The sequence below is a fragment of the Saccopteryx leptura genome, chromosome 11 (assembly GCF_036850995.1).
Source record: "Saccopteryx leptura isolate mSacLep1 chromosome 11, mSacLep1_pri_phased_curated, whole genome shotgun sequence".
NCBI lineage: Eukaryota > Metazoa > Chordata > Mammalia > Chiroptera > Emballonuridae > Saccopteryx > Saccopteryx leptura.
Genome location: NC_089513.1, coordinates 31,044,648 through 31,063,458, shown reverse-complemented (window position 1 = coordinate 31,063,458; position 18,811 = coordinate 31,044,648). Strand labels below are relative to the sequence as shown.

General features: G+C 46.8%; 1 protein-coding gene across 1 annotated transcript in view; it reads left to right on the top strand.

Moving 5' to 3' along the window:
- Positions 1 to 18,811, top strand: part of LOC136382983 (protein hinderin-like) — a 199,327-nt gene that overhangs the window by 147,028 nt on the left and 33,488 nt on the right. The window contains exon 4 of the mRNA XM_066352418.1: positions 6,196 to 6,377. Coding sequence (XP_066208515.1) covers positions 6,196 to 6,377 — 182 coding nt within the window. The remainder of the gene's footprint in view (positions 1 to 6,195; positions 6,378 to 18,811) is intronic.

Sequence of the window (18,811 nt, the reverse complement as noted above, 5' to 3'; positions counted from 1 at the left end):
GTCTGATATAAGTATTGCTACCCCAGCTTTTTTTTCATTTCCATTTGCGTGAAATAATTTTTTCCATCCCTTTATCTTCCGTCTATGTGCTTCTTTTGATTTAAGTTGTGTCTCTTGTACGCAGCATATGTATGGGTCCTGTTTTCTTATCCACGCAGCTACCCTAAGTCTCTTGATTGGATCATGTAATCCATTAACATTTAAGGTTATTAGTGATATGTAATTGTTTATTGCCATTTTTTTCTTTAAAACTGTTTTCCTCTTTTGCTATATTCTTTTTTTCCTTTGATCTGTTTACAACAGGTCCCTTAGCATTTCTTGCAACCTTGGTTTGGTTACAGTGAATTCCTTGAGGGTTTTTTTTGTTTTTTTGTTTTTTTGTTTTTTTTGTCTGTAAAGCTTTTTATTTCTCCTTCAATTTTAAATGATAGCCTTGCTGGATAAAGTAGTCTTGGTTGTAGGCTCTTGTTTTGCATTACTTTGAATATTTCTTGCCGTTCCCTTCTGGCCTCAAGTGTTTCTGTTGAGAAGTCAGAAGTCATTCTTATGGGGTCTCCTTTGTAGGTGATAGTCTTTTTTTCTCTAGTAGCTTTTAATATTTTCTCTTTATCACTTAGCTTTGGTATTTTAATTATGATGTGTCTTGGTGTTGATTTCTTTGGGTTTTTCCTTAATGGAGTTCTTTGTGCTTCCTGAACATGTGAGCTGTTTTCCTGCCTTAATTGAGGGAAGTTTTCAGCTATGATATGCTTGAACAAAGTCTCTATCCTTTGTTCTTTCTCTTCTTCTTCAGGAACCCCTATGATGCAGATGTTATTTCTCTTCATGTTGTCACAGAGCTCTCTTAGAGTTTCCTCAGACTTTTTGAGTCTCTTTTCTTTTTTCTGCTCTGCTTCTGTGCCTTTATTTATTGTGTCCTCAAACTCGCTGTTTCGATTCTCTGCTTCATCCATCCTGCTTTTAATTCCTTCCATTGTGTTCTTCATTTCTGATATTATATTTGTCATTTCTGACTGATTCTTTTTTATTATTTCAATGTCCTTTTTTATATTTGCTATCTCTTTATTTAGGTGTTCGTAATGACCATCTATTGTTGTTCTAATATCTTTGAGCGTCCTAACAATCATTATTTTAAACTCTGCATCTGGTAATTTGGTTATATCTGCTTCATTTAGGTTCTTTTCTGGGGATTTCTCTTGGTTCATTTGTGTTGCATTTCTTTGCCTTCGCATTTTCTCTGTGTAAAGGAAGGTTTTGGCCACTGGTGTCCACTGGTTATGGCCTCTGTTCCCGAGGTATGGTCTGTCTGCAGACCCACCACCCCCTCTTCTGTTGCTGCCTAGGGCTTTTGGGTTTGGGCATTGCTGGTGCCTGCCCACTGGGGCTGTTGCTTGGTTTCCACCTCTCCTTCACGGGAGTGGCTGTGATCACGTGCTCAGGTGCACAAGCCTTGGTGGCCTTGGCCTTTGCCCCGCCCCCGTGGGTGGCGTTATGCTCGGCCCTGAGGGCAGTAGTGAGCACCTTTGCTCAGCTGCGGGTCTCTGCCTATTTCTGGGCTTTCGCCCTGCCCTTGCAGGAGGAGCCTACTTGTGGAACGGCTGCTAGCCTTGGCTCTACCGGCCGGGCAGGACTATGTGCCCATGCTCAGCTCAGTAGTGGAACTCTGCCTGTTCTGGGCTTTTGGCTCCACCCCCATGGGAGGAGCTGGCTCCCAAGTCAGGCCACAAGCCTCGGTTGCACGGGCAGGGCAAGGCTGTGCTCCTGCGCCCTTGCTCAAGGGCTGGTATCCACCCCTTCCGGGGTTCCCGCCCTTCTCCCGCAGGCTGGATTACAGGCTGCCGGCAGCTGGGCTTGACCACTTTTGCACTCCCCTTCCTCTCTAACCGGGCAAGACTGAGCTCACACATGAGCCCAATGGCGGCCAGCAGGCTTCCGCCCCTGCCGACAGAACCACGCCTCCATGTCCCGCTGCCGCCCGCCCTCTGGTGAACCCTCAGCTGTGTGGGGTGCGGGTGCTGCAGCTCAGACCCTAACACTCACTACTGTAGACCCGAAAGCTCCCTCCTTCTAAGCAACTCTGCTCTGAGTGCCGCGGGAGAGCTTGTTTGGCTGGTGTCCTGCTTCCCTTTGCTGGTATTGCTGTTTCCGGGGGAAATATTCACTTCAGATTTGGGGAGTGACTCATCCCAGGGGTTAGGGTGGCTGTCTCTCAAAATGTTTCTCCCTGTGCCTCCTAGATTACACTCTCTTGCTGCTACTCCAGTACTCTCCTCTCTCCCCATTCCCCAGAGCCCCAAGTGAGTGGTTGTGAAAGAGGTTTTCTGCGCAGTCCCCTTAAGAAGATTCCTGGGCCTGAGAAATCAGACTCTTTCTCACAAACAGTATCCTGACTTGTTTCCAGCTGAATACTGTCCTTACGCCTCTTCTAGGCTCTGGGGCTGCAGGCTGGGGCTTTGTTCCTGGGCCTCAGGACCCTCCCCTCTCTGCTAAACTCACTTCCTGCCACGCGAGTCTCTCCCGGCTGCTGTTAGCTCCAGGGAGCTGGGCAGCCCTCTCCGTGTTTCTGCTTTTCCTACTAGTCTCAGTGTGGCTTCTTCAGTGTTCCTTGGTTGAAGAGTCCAAAGTTGGTTTTTCCAGATGATAGTTCTTTTTTTATTTTATTTTTTTATTTTTTTTTACAGAGGCAGAGATAGACAGGGACAGACAGACAGGAACGGAGAGAGATGAGAAGTATCAATCATCAGTTTCTCGTTGCGCATTGCAACTTCTTAATTGTTCATTGATTGCTTTCTCACATGTGCCTTGACCGTGGGCCTTCAGCAGACCGAGTAACCCCTTGCTGGAGCCAGCGACCTTGGGTCCAAGCTGGTGAGCTCTTTGCTCAAGCCAGATGAGCCCGTGCTCAAGATGGCGACCTCGGGGTCTCAAACCTGGGTCCTTCCGCATCCCAGTCTGACGCTCTATCCACTGCGCCACCACCTGGTCAGGCCAGATGATAGTTCTTAAAATTATTTTGTAATCCACTTTGGTTCTGGGAGGTGGATGTTGGTATGTCCGCCTACTCTAGCGCCATCTTATCTTCTCTCTAGTACCTTTGGTATAGTACATTTTCACCAATGAAATAAAAGTTGGTTTTGCATATTATTTGCATAATTGAACAACTTTGTTTGATTTGTTTGCTTTTCTGATGTTCTTGCTTAATTAAAAAATACCAAATGCTTTTTTTATCACTTCATATTTATTTTGAAATATCCCCTAATTTTTGTGAGCAGTATATATTTTGGATATTAACTTCTTGTCGGAGCTGTTGTTATTCTCCTGTTGAATAATATTTGCATTCAATTTTTCACTATTACAAACAATTCTAAGAAGAAAATCTTACCTTTTGCGACAGCATGGATGGACCTGGAGATGATTATATTAAGTGAAATAAGCCAGGCAGAGAAAGACAAATATTTTATGATCTCACTTATATGTGGAATCTAAGGAACAAAGTGAACTGAGGAACAGAATAGAGGCAGAGGCGGGGTCACAGGGAGCAGAGGGACAGCTGTCAGAGGGAAGGGGGATGAGGGGATGGGATTAGAGAAGGTGAAGGGATTAGTGAATTTATATACATATAACACATAGATACAGATAAGAGGACAGCAAATCCCAAAGGGAAGGGGGGAGGCAGTTGGGGGATGGGGGACAAAAGAGGTGTAAAGGGAGATATGGGGGTGAGGGTGAGGATGCTATATTCAATGGGACACTTGAATTCATGTTAACACAATAAATTTAAATTAAAAAAAATGAAAACAAACAAAACATAATTCTGCCATGACCATCCTTAAACAAATATTCTCATGCTATTGTTTGTGTAATTCTATAGAATGACTTCTTACAAGTAGAATTATTAGGAAGATGGGTGAATTTTTATTTTATTTTATTTGTGTTGACATATTACCCACAAAAGGGCAATACTGATTTGCAGGCTCTTCAGTAATGTATTAAAGTGCTGTTGCCCCACACCCTACTGACACTGAGTGTTGTCATACTTCTCCACTTAAGAAAAGAGGTTTTAGGCCTGACCTGTGGTGGCACAGTGGATAAAGCGTTGACCTGGAAATGCTGAGGTCGCCGGTTTGAAACCCTGGGCTTGCCTGGTCAAGGCACATATGGGAGTTGATGCTTCCAGCTCCTCCCCCCTTCTCTCTCTCTGTTTCTCTCTCTCCTCTCTAAAAATGAATAAATAAAATTTTTTTAAGAAAAAGAAAAGAAAAGAGGTTTTAGTTTTAGGGTTAATTTTGATTTTTAATGGAAAGTTTGACCTTATTTGTAATCCTAGGACAGTGTGCACTGAGAGGAGGAGGAGTTTATAAGTTATAAGAAAAGGAGATGAATGACAGGCCGTAGTCACAGAGGACATGGGTCCAAATGGTGTCAAGAGTATGAATGAAAGGTATGGTTTTCTTCAGAGATATTGAGAGAAATAGTAGATGGATAAATATGGAAATAAATGCAAATGAAAGAACAAATCTTTTATAGTCATCTATATTTTAAGAAATAAGAAACCAAGTTCCCTGTCTAGATAGAAGATTACCAGGATAGGGTTTGGAATAAAGGAGCAGAAATGCTTGTGTGTAAGCTGGGGCAAAGAATCAGGAAACAATCAGTATTGTGAATGATCAAAACTGGCTGGTGGTGTTGGGGGCTTGACAGAGCTGAGAGTGAATGAATTTGGGGGAAGCGAGTAGTCTTGACATTAAAAAGCAGAGATGGAGTCATTGGATTTGCCTGGGTTTAGGGCTTCTGGATCAAGGTAAATTTATCTTACATTCACAGTGAGGTAGTTTTATTCTCCTATTTTTTGTCCCATGAATAGAAGTTATATGAGCTAAGATACACATCCATTAGTGGTTCCTCATGGGAAAGTGATCCCCTAGTTCTGGTAAAAATAATTTTTTTAAGAATATAAATTTACTACATTGCATTATGACTATATAAAGCCATATTGCTAATGGTTTCTGTTTTTTATATCACTGAATATAAAGCTATTTAATTTTTTGTTTTTTATTAATAAATTACAGTGTGAACAAACATTACTAAAACTTCTAATCAATACAAACAGAAGGCCAGCGACTTTAATGCGTTTACAGGATTCGGCTTCTGGCCCAGGGCCACCGGGGTTAGTAATGGGTCCTGTAAAACGCTATCAATTTTTTCTTGTCTAGAGATTATCTCTGCTTCTGGGGAATTTAAACATCTTAATTTTTAGAATCATACTTTTTGAGTAAAAATCTTTTTCTTCACTTTAATTTTCACTTTGTTTATGGTCATGGAGAAGAAAATAAGCAAGGTGTCATGAGTCTGTGGGGAACTTAAGTTAGAACAGCGGTTCTCAACCTGTGGGTCGCGACCCCAGCGGGGGTCGAACGACCAAAACACAGTGTTGCCTAAAGCCATCAGAAAATACATATTTTATTTAAAAATAGGTTGAGAACTGCTGAGTTAGAAGGAAAAGGCTGGCAGAAGGGTAAGAGGTACATAGACATCAGAATAGTACTCTCTAAAACATGAAATGTTATAAGAAAATGTGCTAAGGCAAAACACAAGTTGTTAGAGAGAAAAACATACACATATGTGTGTTTTTATTAAAATCCCTTTTACTCTATATTTACCTTGTTGATTCATAATGAAATTACATGAAGGACAGAGACCAGGTCTTCCACATGCAGTATTGTACTACCTTCTTTTATTCTCTGGGCACATGATAAATACTGTAACAGTTGAAAATGAGAAACACAAATGCACTTTGAAGCAAATTGTTTATATTTTAATTCCTAATATTTATTTAATAGGAATTTTTTACTTATACACATCTTCTTGTAGCACACCTTTTACTTCCACGGATATTCTGGTTCCTGGTCATACTCTGTAGCTTTACTAGCAGTTTCACGGGTCTGGATCTCATTTACCCAACTCCAAATCTAGGCTTTTGGAAAGTAAAGACCATTTCTTCTGTAACATTGTTGTGGCAGGGCACAAAATAGACTATCACTAAATTATTCAAATTATACTGCAATAAAAAAAATAAGGAAAAAAAGAAAGTTTTTACTACCATGAATTGCATTTCAACTCATGCTGCATTTATATGGCTCTGTGATTTGTACCCTTCTCTGCTCTCCGCAGCTTATTCATACTTATTCTTTTCAGTTTGCTGAAGTCAACATGTGATGGCTGGCCGCTTAGAACACCACCATCCATCAGAAAATACCAAGAGTCCTCTAACAATGGGGAGACTAGAAGAGAGAAGAAGACAGTTGGGTTTCAGTCACATGTGGAGGATGATGCTCCCTGGACCTGTCAAAAGAAAGATACAGCTGGACCCCAAAGAGGTAAGCTTAGCATCTACAGTAGCAAAATTAGACCTGTGGGGGGCAGGTGGTTGCTGGTAGCTGCTAGCCATGAACTCCAGATAAGCTCCTAGGGCCCTGAGCAAGAGTGAAACTGACATGTTACAAACCTCTCAAACGGTTACAAACCGACATGTACCTGCAGGGCTATATATAGGTAGCACATGTAGATAGATCAGTGAATGACATCAGCATTTCTCTTGGAATACTCATATGAGCAACTATCCAATTTGTCCCCCTTCCTGCCAGCAGCAAACTGTAAGAATTATTCAGCAGTAAGTGCGGTCATAGACATGAAATAATGCTCAAAGTGAGTAAAGAGGACAAGAAATTGAACATAAATCTCTGCCAAGAAAGTAAACTCTTAACAACTACAGTTAATCTTCAATTAACTAGAAATGTGGGGAGGATTGAGGAGGGTCATGGATAAATGCTACATTGTGGCTGAAACAGAACCTCGTATGTCTTAAACATATATTGCCTAGCAGTCTTAAGTACCAGTAATTCTTTCTATCTTATATGTCATGGATATTTTTAAAAACCAGTTATAAATAACTGTGAAATGTTGAGTGAAGCAGTGAAATTGAACGGTTTCCCAGTTGTTTCTGGAGTGGCTTTGGCTTAATGTCTCCTGGAATTACTAAGGGTGGGATTTTGGAACAGAATGAAGTAACCTGAGCTCACTGTGCAGACAAGATATACAGAAACAGAGGGCAGAAGAGGTCCCAGAGCACCCTCTGCTTACGCCTCCTTTCCAGACCTCTTTCTTTCCTGCTCACGACCATTAATCCTGATTTCCTTCTCAATTATCTCTTGGTCACTGGACTAGCACCGGCCCATCACTGGTGTTACACAACCAACTTCTCATAATCTCCCAGCCACTCTTGTTCTTACCTGTTTGAGAATGAGAAGATCTTAGAGGTGGACCACTCCCTGCTTTTCCTCCTCATCTACCAGTGTTGTTGTGGTTTTTGGTTTTAATTATGATTAATCTAGAAATGGTTTAATCCTCTCCCAGATAACTGAGAGACGATAATTAGCCCAAACTTCAGAAGGGAGAGTATCCACAGTTTGAAACAATAGTTAAAGTTGATTTTGTCTGATATAAGGAAAAAGTTCAGACCTCCATTGCTGTAGGACATCTTGGAAACAAAAATAAAATTCAGGAGGCTTAGTGCCTATGATAGAATCTTCTTTACTTTGTTAGTGGGCCTTCAGAGAAGGGAGATTCACCTTGGCTTCCACTATTCTTAATCATTGCACTTTGGAGAGCAGCACCAGTCAAATTGGTGTGTTGGTTGCATAGCGAGGCTTAACATAGTCTTCTGTTAACGTGTCACCAAATTTGTGTTGTGTGTCAGCACTAAAATAAAATGGCAAAATGAGAAAAACATAGTGTAGTAGCAGAGGGGCAAATTACTTATGTTATTGGTTAAGTCCGCAGCCACATTAGGAAGCTACACTTGAAAAGGCACTTTGCAAAAGGTACCACCAGGCCAGCCCTGCCTGGCGGAGGTCCGCCACTCCTGGGCCCTGCTGCAGAAGCTGGGCGCCTAGAAAGGGTCTGTGTCCAAAAAAATCAATTTCTAATTTGAAACAAAATCATTTTTGACTAACAGGAGTTCAGAACCCATTACTTTTTGCTGTATAGTCTGCTGACATTTCAGCACTTTCTGTTGTGCACAATGAATCCTAATAGTCATTTTATAATGTTGCTACACCAATCAATTTAACCAAGAGAAAGCTGTTACAATTCTGCAAAGTTTTCAGGAACAGTTTTCACTTGTAGTTTAATTTTTTTCATTAGTTTTTTTTTTTCTTCCTTTTTTGAGGGGAGGGGTTGTATGTTGGAGTGAAAAATGGAAACTTACTCATCTTTCCAAAGAGTGTTAAGGCATTGTACTCACAAGAATTAACTTTTTTCCTAGTTACCTCGTATTTTTGTCTTTTATTCTAATGTGGAGCATTAGTAAAGTTATGATTGGCCTGATCATTAGGGGAGGGTCCCCTGTGAGTCACCCTGTTCACTTAGCGCTGGGGTGCCCAGGTTCCAGGACAGGGCAACCTGACAGGACACAGCGTTGTCCAAGGTGTGTCACAGCCGGTTTGTACGCCTGTTTCCCGTAAGGCCAGTGACCTAGCTAACTGCCTACGTTTCACTCCTTGGTTTATCATCTCCTTAATTACGTTTCCCTTTTAGTATGTCTGAATCTTTTAATGTACTTTTCTTCTGTTTTATATCCTTTCTTTTGTTGTCCTTTAATTGTTATGTCCCACATATACTGCAGGATCATTAATCTTTACTATCAGTCTCTTTCTTCTCTCCCTCTCCTATCCCCCCACCGTGCTGTCAACTGCAGACATACTAACATGTAAAAAAATAAAATACCTGACTCGCATCTCAAGAACAACCTTGTGATGACAAAAATATATACAGTATTTTCAGAATTACACTCAAATATCAATTGTTTTTCAATCAGCAATGCTTGGGATGCTCTATTTTAGTTGCTTTTATTGAGCTATGTGGAACAAGGAGACATTAGGAGAAAAAAAATCTAAACTTGAGTTAAGAGCTTCTAAGCTCACCTGACTAGGCAGTGGTGCAGTGGATAGAGCATCGGACTGAGACACATAGGACCCAGGTTTGAAACCCCAAGGTTGCCAGCTTAAGCACACGTTCATCTGGCTTGAGCACGGGGTCGCTGGCTTGAGCCCATAAGGTCTCTGGTTTGAAGCTCAAAAGGTTGCTTGCTTCAGCCCAAGGTCGCTGGCTTGAGCCAAGGGGTCACTCACTCTGCTGGAGCCCCCAACCCCTGTCAAGGCACATATGAGAAAGCAATCACTGAACAACTGTGAAGCCAAAACAAAGTATTGATTCTTCTCATCTCTCTCCCTTCCTGTCTGTCTGTCCCTATCTGTTCCTCTCTCTGTCTCTATTATTGTCTGTCACAAAAAAAAAAAAAAAAAAAAAAAAAAGAGCTCCTAAGCCACAGGCACAAATCTGAAAGTACCCAGTCCTTCTTTCCCTGTTTCCTTCCTCCACAGCAGTGTCTTCATTCTCTCCCTGCTTGCCTCGAACCTTCTCTTTTCCGAGCAACCACTGATTCCCTTTCATAGGAGCCTGGGAAGCTGAGGGCACTTTTTTCTGTTATGCTAAAGGGCTAGCAAAGGCGTGAGGCCACTGAGTACCCGTGTTCCGAAACTGCAACATCAGGCTTCAGGGTTCGCATGGCCCAGTCCTACCTGAGGCCGCAAAGCCATCCCAAGCCCTCTACGACGTCTTGAGCAACCTCCTGGCTGCTCCTCTTTCACTGATCTCTGAGTCCCCTTAGAGAGAGGCTGAATCTAGAGTAATTTTGACTTACCTGATGGTATTGACTATGCTTTCATCTGGTCTTTGGTTTTTTTAGGTTCTGTAATATTCAGCAGCTGTCACTGACAGGCTTCCTGAGGGGCTTCCAAACACATTTTTCTTTGACTCAAATAGGATTATTGTAGACTCACTCAAAGTGAGGAATAATTTCTGAAGCTCCCTAAGGGACCTATTCTTACAGTGATGAGTGCTCATTGTAGTCCATGGCGGATTAAAAGGTCACGTGATTAAAGAAACAAGTTGGAGTATCCAAAGTACAGAAACCATTTCCATCTTGCCTCTAAGGAACACTTATTTATGTTTATTTTGTTATCATTATAATTGTCATGGTTGTGTGTTTAACCATTAGAAAAGGTACTGCAAGATATTACTTCTGATTCCCAGAAGTCTAAGCTAAAAGATCCACTAAAAGTTGATGCCCTGCCCGACCAGGCAGTGGCACAGTGGATAGAGCGTCAGACTGGGATGCAGAGGACCCAGGTTCAAAACCCTGTGGACTCTGGCTTGAGCCCAAACATCCCTGGCTTGAAGCCCAAGGTCGCTGGCTTGAGTCCAAGGTTGCTGGCTTGAGCAAGGGCATGTATAAAAAAGCAAGCAATGAACAACTAAGGTGCCACAATGAAGAACTGATGCTTCTCATCTCTCTCCCTTCCTGCCTGTCTGTCCCTGTCTGTCCTTTTCTCTGTCTCTGTCTCTTTTGCTGAAAAAAAAAAAAGAAAGGTTGATGCCCTTATCAATAGAACACAGAAGGCAAGCCTCCTACAGGGCTATGAATAAACCCAGGCATGTAGATTAGATTGTCCTGTCCCGTCCACTCAAAAAAGGGATTCAAATGAAAGAGACTATCATTGAGAGTTGAAATTGCTGTATATGGAAAATTGTCACTTAAACCAGAGCCTATACATTTTCTATCCTCTATAATAGAAAGAAGTATCTCAAAATACTATATAATTTAGTTATTTATTATTTATAGTTTGTATTTCTCCCACTAGACTATATGCATCCTGTATGCTCACTGTTGTACCCTCTCAGAGCCCATTGCTTAATCTGTGGTAGATGCTCATTATATATTTGTTGAATGAATTAAGGTAACATTATAGATATTGATTTTTCTCTGTGTCCTTGCCCCATCCCCCCCCTACACACAAAAAGGATCTAATCAGTTAAACCTTTTGACTTCAGTACCTGCCATGATTTAGTGATTTAAGAAATGCATACACTTGTCCCTCCAAAGTCCTTACGGTGATTGATTGGCGATGTCAAAGAGATATCAGTAGAGTCTTAAAAATAGCATTGCCTTGAAAGTCAAGAAAACTGAGTATGGGGGGGGGGGGTTCCATTTTCTCTGATTCTAATTGAGATTTAATTTATATCCCATAAGATTGCATAGGTTTTAAGTGTACAGTTTGAGAAGCTTTGACAATTGTACATATCTACGTAACCACCACCCAACTAAGATATAGTGCGTTTCCGTTATTCATGACAGTTCCCTTGTGTTTCTTCCCAGCCCCTTCTCCCATGAGACCTCTCTCCTGGGCTTGCAGACGGCTACCTTCTCCTGTGTTCTCACAAAGCCTGTTTGCTGTGAGCCCGTATCCCTGGTGTCTGTCCCTCTTCTTATAAGGACACCAGTCCTATTGGTTTAGGGCCTATTCATATGACCGTTTAATCTTCATTATCTTTGTAAAGGCTGTCTCTGCAAATATATTCTGAGATATACTGGGAATTTGAGCTTCAACATATGAATTTGGCAAGGGATGAGGACATAATTCAGTCCATAAACTCTACTTTTTTTTCTAATCTTTGAGCCTTTTAATTTTTCTTATTTCATTATACTGTCTAGAACTTTCATTACAATGTAGAAGAAAACGGTAAAAGTGAATTTTATGCCTTGTTCCTGATCTCATAAGGAAAGCAGATAGTCTTTCAATATTAAGTATGATTTTAGCCATAGGCTTTTGCAAATACTATTTATCCTATTGTAAAAGTTCCCACCTCGTTTGCTGAGAGTTTTATTGTAGTGAGTATAGAATTTCAGCAAAACTGTTTTTTGCACTCTGAGATGGTCGAAGTGTAAATTTGTAAACAACTTTGGAAAACAATTTGGCATTATTTATTAAAAATAAGGCTGGGTTGGAGAGGGTGGCAGGGATTGAACAAAAAAGAAAAACTCACGTATACGGACAATAGTGCGGTGATTGCCGGAGAGGGTGAGGGGTGAGGGGTGAGGGGAGGTAGTGGTGGGTATGAGGGGGGTGGGTAAAAGGTGATGGGGTGATGGAAGGAAACTTAACTTGGGGTGGTGAACACACAATACAGTGTACAGATGATGTATTGTGCACCCAAACCCTGCATAATTTTGTTAACCAGGGCCATCCCAGTAAATTCAATAATACACTGAAAAAAAAAGAACAAACCCCCTGTATTGCAGAAATATCTTTCTAGGTATACATACTAGAGAGACTCATACACACAGTGATTAACTTAGAAATATGTTCATAACTCTATATTCAGTTAGGATAGCTAAACTATGTAACAAGTGAACAGAAAAATAAATAATTTAAAGAACAAGAAGTTTTTTTTCTCCTATAGTGGTGCAACATAAGAGTCGAGGTTGATACTAGCTCCAAAGAATGATGGTTCTGCCCTCTTTTTGTGCCCTCTGAGAGCACCTTGAGACTGAATGACACAGGGCGGGAAACTTGGTCCATGGCCACATCTGGCCCACTGCTTGTTTCTGCAAATAAGTTTTATCGGAACACAGCCATCTGCATTTTTGTTTATTGTCTGTGGCTACTTTCATGCTACAACAGCGAAGTCGAATAGTTGCAACAGGCACTGGATGGCTCACTAAACCTAGCATGTTGATCCTCTGACTCTACAGGAAATGGTTGGTTGGTTCTGCCATAGCAGGTCAGCAAGGACGAGGAAGGGTGTGGAAGAGTACAGGTGGAAGGTTTTTATAGGACAGGCCTGAAGAGACACATATAATGTCTACTAGTTTTCCTGACAACACATAATTACAAGGAGTATGGGGAAATATAATCTAGCTGTGTGTACCAGTAAGGGGGAAGAGAGTGCATTTTAGTGGATAAGTGGCATCCTCTGCCAAAGCAGCATTCCTCTTACTAGTCCCAGATCAGAAACACTCCACACGTCCATCAGTCGTAGCATGGGTAAATCCTCATAAATGCACACATGGAATACTATATAGCAAAGAAAACAAACAAACTACAGCTACATAAATCATGAACATAGATAAATCTCACAAATATACTGCTGAGCAAAAGAAGTCTTAAAAGGAATATACACAGTATATTCCTATTTTATAAAGATCAGAAGCAGAACTGAATCACATTTGAGGGCTGCATATCTAAATGGTAAAATTATAAAGAACTGTGTCTGGCTCAGTGTGGAGAGGAGGCTGGAACACCCAGTCTACCAGCTGCACGACAATGAAGACCTCTGCCTGCTTCCCCCACTGCTGCGCCCTGGTGTCTGGAACTGGCCCGGCGTGCTGGGCGCTGGCCTTTTCCCTTCAGAACCACATTAATACTGTGGGGAGTTCCTACAGTAAAGTCCAAGTACTACATCACTACACACTTATCAAACCACAGGATGCACAGCCCAGTCTGTGCAGAGCAGATGAAACAGAGTATGCAGCACATCTCTCTGGAGCATCGAGTTTATAACAGGTTTTAAGAAAACAAAATACTTTAAAAAGTACCTTCACAAACATGGAGGCAAAAGAGAGCATGGGAGGGGAGAAGGGCTCCAGGAAAACAGTCCAGTGTGAAGTTTCATTCAGGTTGGGGCCTGGGGTGGACGTGCAGCAGGAGTGGCCTCTCCTCTTGACCCCGATGGGGCTCCAGGCTGTCCTCTTATTCTGGATAAGATGTTTCTGAAGGCCATAGAGATGCAGGATCCCCTCCTGCTGTGGACCCCGTGCAGAGAGCTCCATGGCAGGTGCCTCTCCCACCACCCGCAGGACCGAGTCCTCGCCCCGTGCACACCCGCGTGTATTTCCGACATGCTCTCACCCCCGTGCACACCCGCGTGTATTTCCGACATGCTCTCACCCCCGTGCACACCCGCGTGTATTTCCGACATGCTCTCACCCCCGTGCACACCCGCGTGTATTTCCGACATGCTCTCACCCCCGTGCATACCCGCGTGTATGTATTTCCGACATGCTCTCACCCCCGTGCACACCCGCGTGTATTTCCGACATGCTCTCACCCCCGTGCACACCCGCGTGTATTTCCGACATGCTCTCACCCCCGTGCACACCCGCGTGTATTTCCGACATGCTCTCACCCCCGTGCACACCCGCGTGTATTTCCGACATGCTCTCACCCCCGTGCATACCCGCGTGTATGTATTTCCGACATGCTCTCACCCCCGTGCACACCCGCGTGTATTTCCGACATGCTCTCACCCCCGTGCATACCCGCGTGTATTTCCGACATGCTCTCACCCCCGTGCACACCCGCGTGTATTTCCGACATGCTCTCACCCCCGTGCACACCCGCGTGTATTTCCGACATGCTCTCACCCCCGTGCACACCCGCGTGTATTTCCGACATGCACTCACCCCCGTGCACACCCGCGTGTATTTCCGACATGCTCTCACCCCCGTGCACACCCGCGTGTATTTCCGACATGCTCTCACCCCCGTGCATACCCGCGTGTATGTATTTCCGACATGCTCTCACCCCCGTGCACACCCGCGTGTATTTCCGACATGCTCTCACCCCCGTGCACACCCGCGTGTATTTCCGACATGCTCTCACCCCCCTGCACACCCGCGTGTATTTCCGACATGCTCTCACCCCCGTGCACACCCGCGTGTATTTCCGACATGCTCTCACCCCCGTGCATACCCGCGTGTATGTATTTCCGACATGCTCTCACCCCCGTGCACACCCGCGTGTATTTCCGACATGCTCTCACCCCCGTGCATACCCGCGTGTATTTCCGACATGCTCTCACCCCCGTGCACACCCGCGTGTATTTCCGACATGCTCTCACCCCCGTGCACACCCGCGTGTATTTCCGACATGCTCTCACCCCCGTGCACACCCGCGTGTATTTCCGACATGCTCTCACCCCCGTGCACACCCGCGTGTATTTCCGACATGCTCTCACCCCCGTGCACACCCGCGTGTATGTATTTCCGACATGCTCTCACCCCCGTGCACACCCGCGTGTATTTCCGACATGCTCTCACCCCTGTGCACACCCGCGTGTATTTCCGACATGCTCTCACCCCTGTGCACACCCGCGTGTATTTCCGACATGCTCTCACCCCCGTGCACACCCGCGTGTATGTATTTCCGACATGCTCTCACCCCCGTGCACACCCGCGTGTATGTATTTCCGACATGCTCTCACCCCCGTGCACACCCGCGGGTATGTCTTTCCGACATGCTCTCACCCCCGTGCACACCCGCGTGTATGTATTTCCGACATGCTCTCACCCCCGTGCACACCCGCGTGTATGTATTTCCGACATGCTCTCACCCCCGTGCACACCCGCGTGTATGTATTTCCGACATGCTCTCACCCCCGTGCACACCCGCGTGTATTTCCGACATGCTCTCACCCCCGTGCACACCCGCGTGTATTTCCGACATGCTCTCACCCCCGTGCACACCCGCGTGTATTTCCGACATGCTCTCACCCCCGTGCACACCCGCGTGTATTTCCGACATGCTCTCACCCCCGTGCACACCCGCGTGTATTTCCGACATGCTCTCACCCCCGTGCACACCCGCGTGTATTTCCGACATGCTCTCACCCCCGTGCATACCCGCGTGTATTTCCGACATGCTCTCACCCCCGTGCATACCCGCGTGTATTTCCGACATGCTCTCACCCCCGTGCATACCCGCGTGTATTTCCGACATGCTCTCACCCCCGTGCACACCCGCGTGTATTTCCGACATGCTCTCACCCCCCTGCATACCCGCGTGTATTTCCGACATGCTCTCACCCCCGTGCATACCCGCGTGTATTTCCGACATGCTCTCACCCCCGTGCATACCCGCATGTATTTCCGACATGCTCTCACCCCCGTGCACACCCGCGTGTATGTATTTCCGACATGCTCTCACCCCCGTGCACACCCGCGTGTATTTCCGACATGCTCTCACCCCCGTGCACACCCGCGTGTATTTCCGACATGCTCTCACCCCCGTGCACACCCGCATGTATTTCCGACATGCTCTCACCCCCGTGCACACCCGCGTGTATTTCCGACATGCTCTCACCCCCGTGCACACCCGCGTGTATTTCCGACATGCTCTCACCCCCGTGCACACCCGCGTGTATTTCCGACATGCTCTCACCCCCGTGCACACCCGCGTGTATTTCCGACATGCTCTCACCCCCGTGCACACCCGCGTGTATTTCCGACATGCTCTCACCCCCGTGCACACCCGCGTGTATTTCCGACATGCTCTCACCCCCGTGCACACCCGCGTGTATTTCCGACATGCTCTCACCCCCGTGCACACCCGCGTGTATTTCCGACATGCTCTCACCCCCGTGCACACCCGCGTGTATTTCCGACATGCTCTCACCCCCGTGCACACCCGCGTGTATTTCCGACATGCTCTCACCCCCGTGCACACCCGCGTGTATTTCCGACATGCTCTCACCCCCGTGCACACCCGCGTGTATTTCCGACATGCTCTCACCCCCGTGCACACCCGCGTGTATTTCCGACATGCTCTCACCCCCGTGCACACCCGCATGTATTTCCGACATGCTCTCACCGCAGCTGCTGGTGTCCAGCCTCCGGCTCCCCTCCCGCCCCACGCTATGTGATGGTCTCCCTGCAGCTCAGCACCTTCAAGTTCAGCGTTTCAAATTCAGGAAGTGTTGCTTGACCTCAACCAGCATCTTACACGGTGGCCCTGCTGTGGCCATCCACAATTTTAAAAAAAATTATAGGGGTTTGACTCTTGTCCTTCTGAGATGTGGCCTTTAAATGGATGGCCCACAGCATATGCACCTTAAAAACATCCTAAAGACTATCCTAGCCAGCCCTGGCAATGGCCAGAGGGAGAGACGGGGGTCCCACCCTCAGGCTGCCCAGCCTCCAGAGGGCTGGGCTGGGGGTGCCCTGGACTCTGGGCCACATGGGGAAGTGCTGGTCTTGGACTCTGGGCTGGGTCGTGGAGTACTGGTTCTGGACTCGGGGCCACATGGGGGAGTGCTGGTCCTGGATTCGGGGCCAGGGAGGTGTGCCGGTGCCAGACTCAGGGCCACGTGGAGGAGTGCCGGTCCCGGACTCGGGGCCATGGGGGGAGTGCCGGTCCCGGACTCGGGGCCATGGGGGGAGTGCCGGTCCCAGACTCGGGGCCGGAGGGGTGTGCCGGTCCCGGACTCAGGGCCATGGGGGGCGTGCCGGTCCCGAACTCGGGGCCACGGGGGGGGGGGGTGCCAGTCCCGGACTCGGGGCCATGGGGGGAGTGCCGGTCCCGGACTCGGGGCCACGGGGGGGGGGGGTGCCAGTCCCGGACTCGGGGCCATGGGGGGAGTGCCGGTCCCGAACTCGGGGCCACGGGGGGGGGGGTGCCAGTCCCGGACTCGGGGCCATGGGGTGAGTGCCGGTCCCGAACTCGGGGCCACGGGGGGGGGGTGCCAGTCCCGGACTCGGGGCCATGGGGGGAGTGCCGGTCCCGGACTCGGGGCCACGGCGGGGGGAGTGTGCTGGTCCCACGGGGGGGGGGGGTGCCGGTCCTGGACTCGGGGCCCTGGGGGGGTGCCGGTCCCAGACTTGGGGCCACGGGGGGGGGTGCCAGTCCCGGACTCGGGGCCACGGGGGGGGGGGGTTTGCCAGTCCCGGACTCGGGGCCACAGGGGGTGTGCCGGTCCTGAACTCTGGACCTGGTAGGGGAGTGGTGGCCTCTCTTGGAGGGTAGCAGACTTTTTTATCTTCTTCCCTGATATCTGAACATCTTGGGCTGAGGTCAGGGGAGGGACAGGGCTTTCCCCGGATAGTGCAGCCTTTCATCTTGGTTCTCCTGGAATCCAGGAGAAGGTATATACCCATGACGCTGCTGCATGTTATTTCGGTTAGTCTTCTGTATGTCCTGCTGCTGAAATCCCATGTTCTTTATTTCTTCTGTTATCTGAGGGTCCAGATTCTCCCAGGGCGGCTCACAGTAAGACCTCAGTTCCTCTACCTGCCCGATGTTGATCCATGGGTCTTTCATGATGTCTTTAAGGGGTATTCTTTGGCTGGGGTTGAGGGTCATTAATTTTTTTAGAAGTTCTTCACATTCAGGAGATATAAAGTCTGGTCCAAGGAAATGCCCACTCAAAATCTGACTGTTCACTTCCCCAACACTCTGCTCCCCAAACAGCAGGGTCCCTGTCACCATACTGTAGAGAACTGTCCCCAGGCTGCACACATCACCTTTGTGTCCTCCTAGCCTTGGAGCTGCAAGATCTCTGGGGCCATAAAGAAGATGGTCCCACAAAAGGTGCTCGGTTTTTCCTCTGTCAATTCCATACCGAATCCAAAGTCTGAGCTTGATGTTGCCCTCCCGACCCACCAGTGTGTTCTCCGGCTTCAGGCCGGGTGCCCCGTGCCCCGCTGGTGGCAGTGCTGCACCGCTGACAGCGGTTGTTGAAAGATGGCTCAGGCTTCCACCTCGGTTCTGGGGCTGCTGTTGTGCAGAGAGTCACCTAAGTCCCCGCCGCTCATATACTCCATTATGAGCTGCCCTGGTGGCATTCACCTCAGTCAGCTTCCTGATGTTGGGGTGATTTAAGCCTTTATGACAATGAACTTTACTAAAAGCCTCAGGGCAGACCCGCCTGTGCCAGGCTAGCTTCACCTCAGCAAAGCCTCCCTTGCCGATGGTGCGCAGGACGATATATTGAATAGTTGCCCATACAGCACTCCTTCTTGCCAGAGGTGGCTGCAAAGTCATTGGACAGGGTGACTTCAAAATAAGCCAACTAGTCCAAGTCTAACAAGTCAAAATCCAAGGCAGGTAGTCCAAGTGCAAAATCCAAAAGTCAAAAA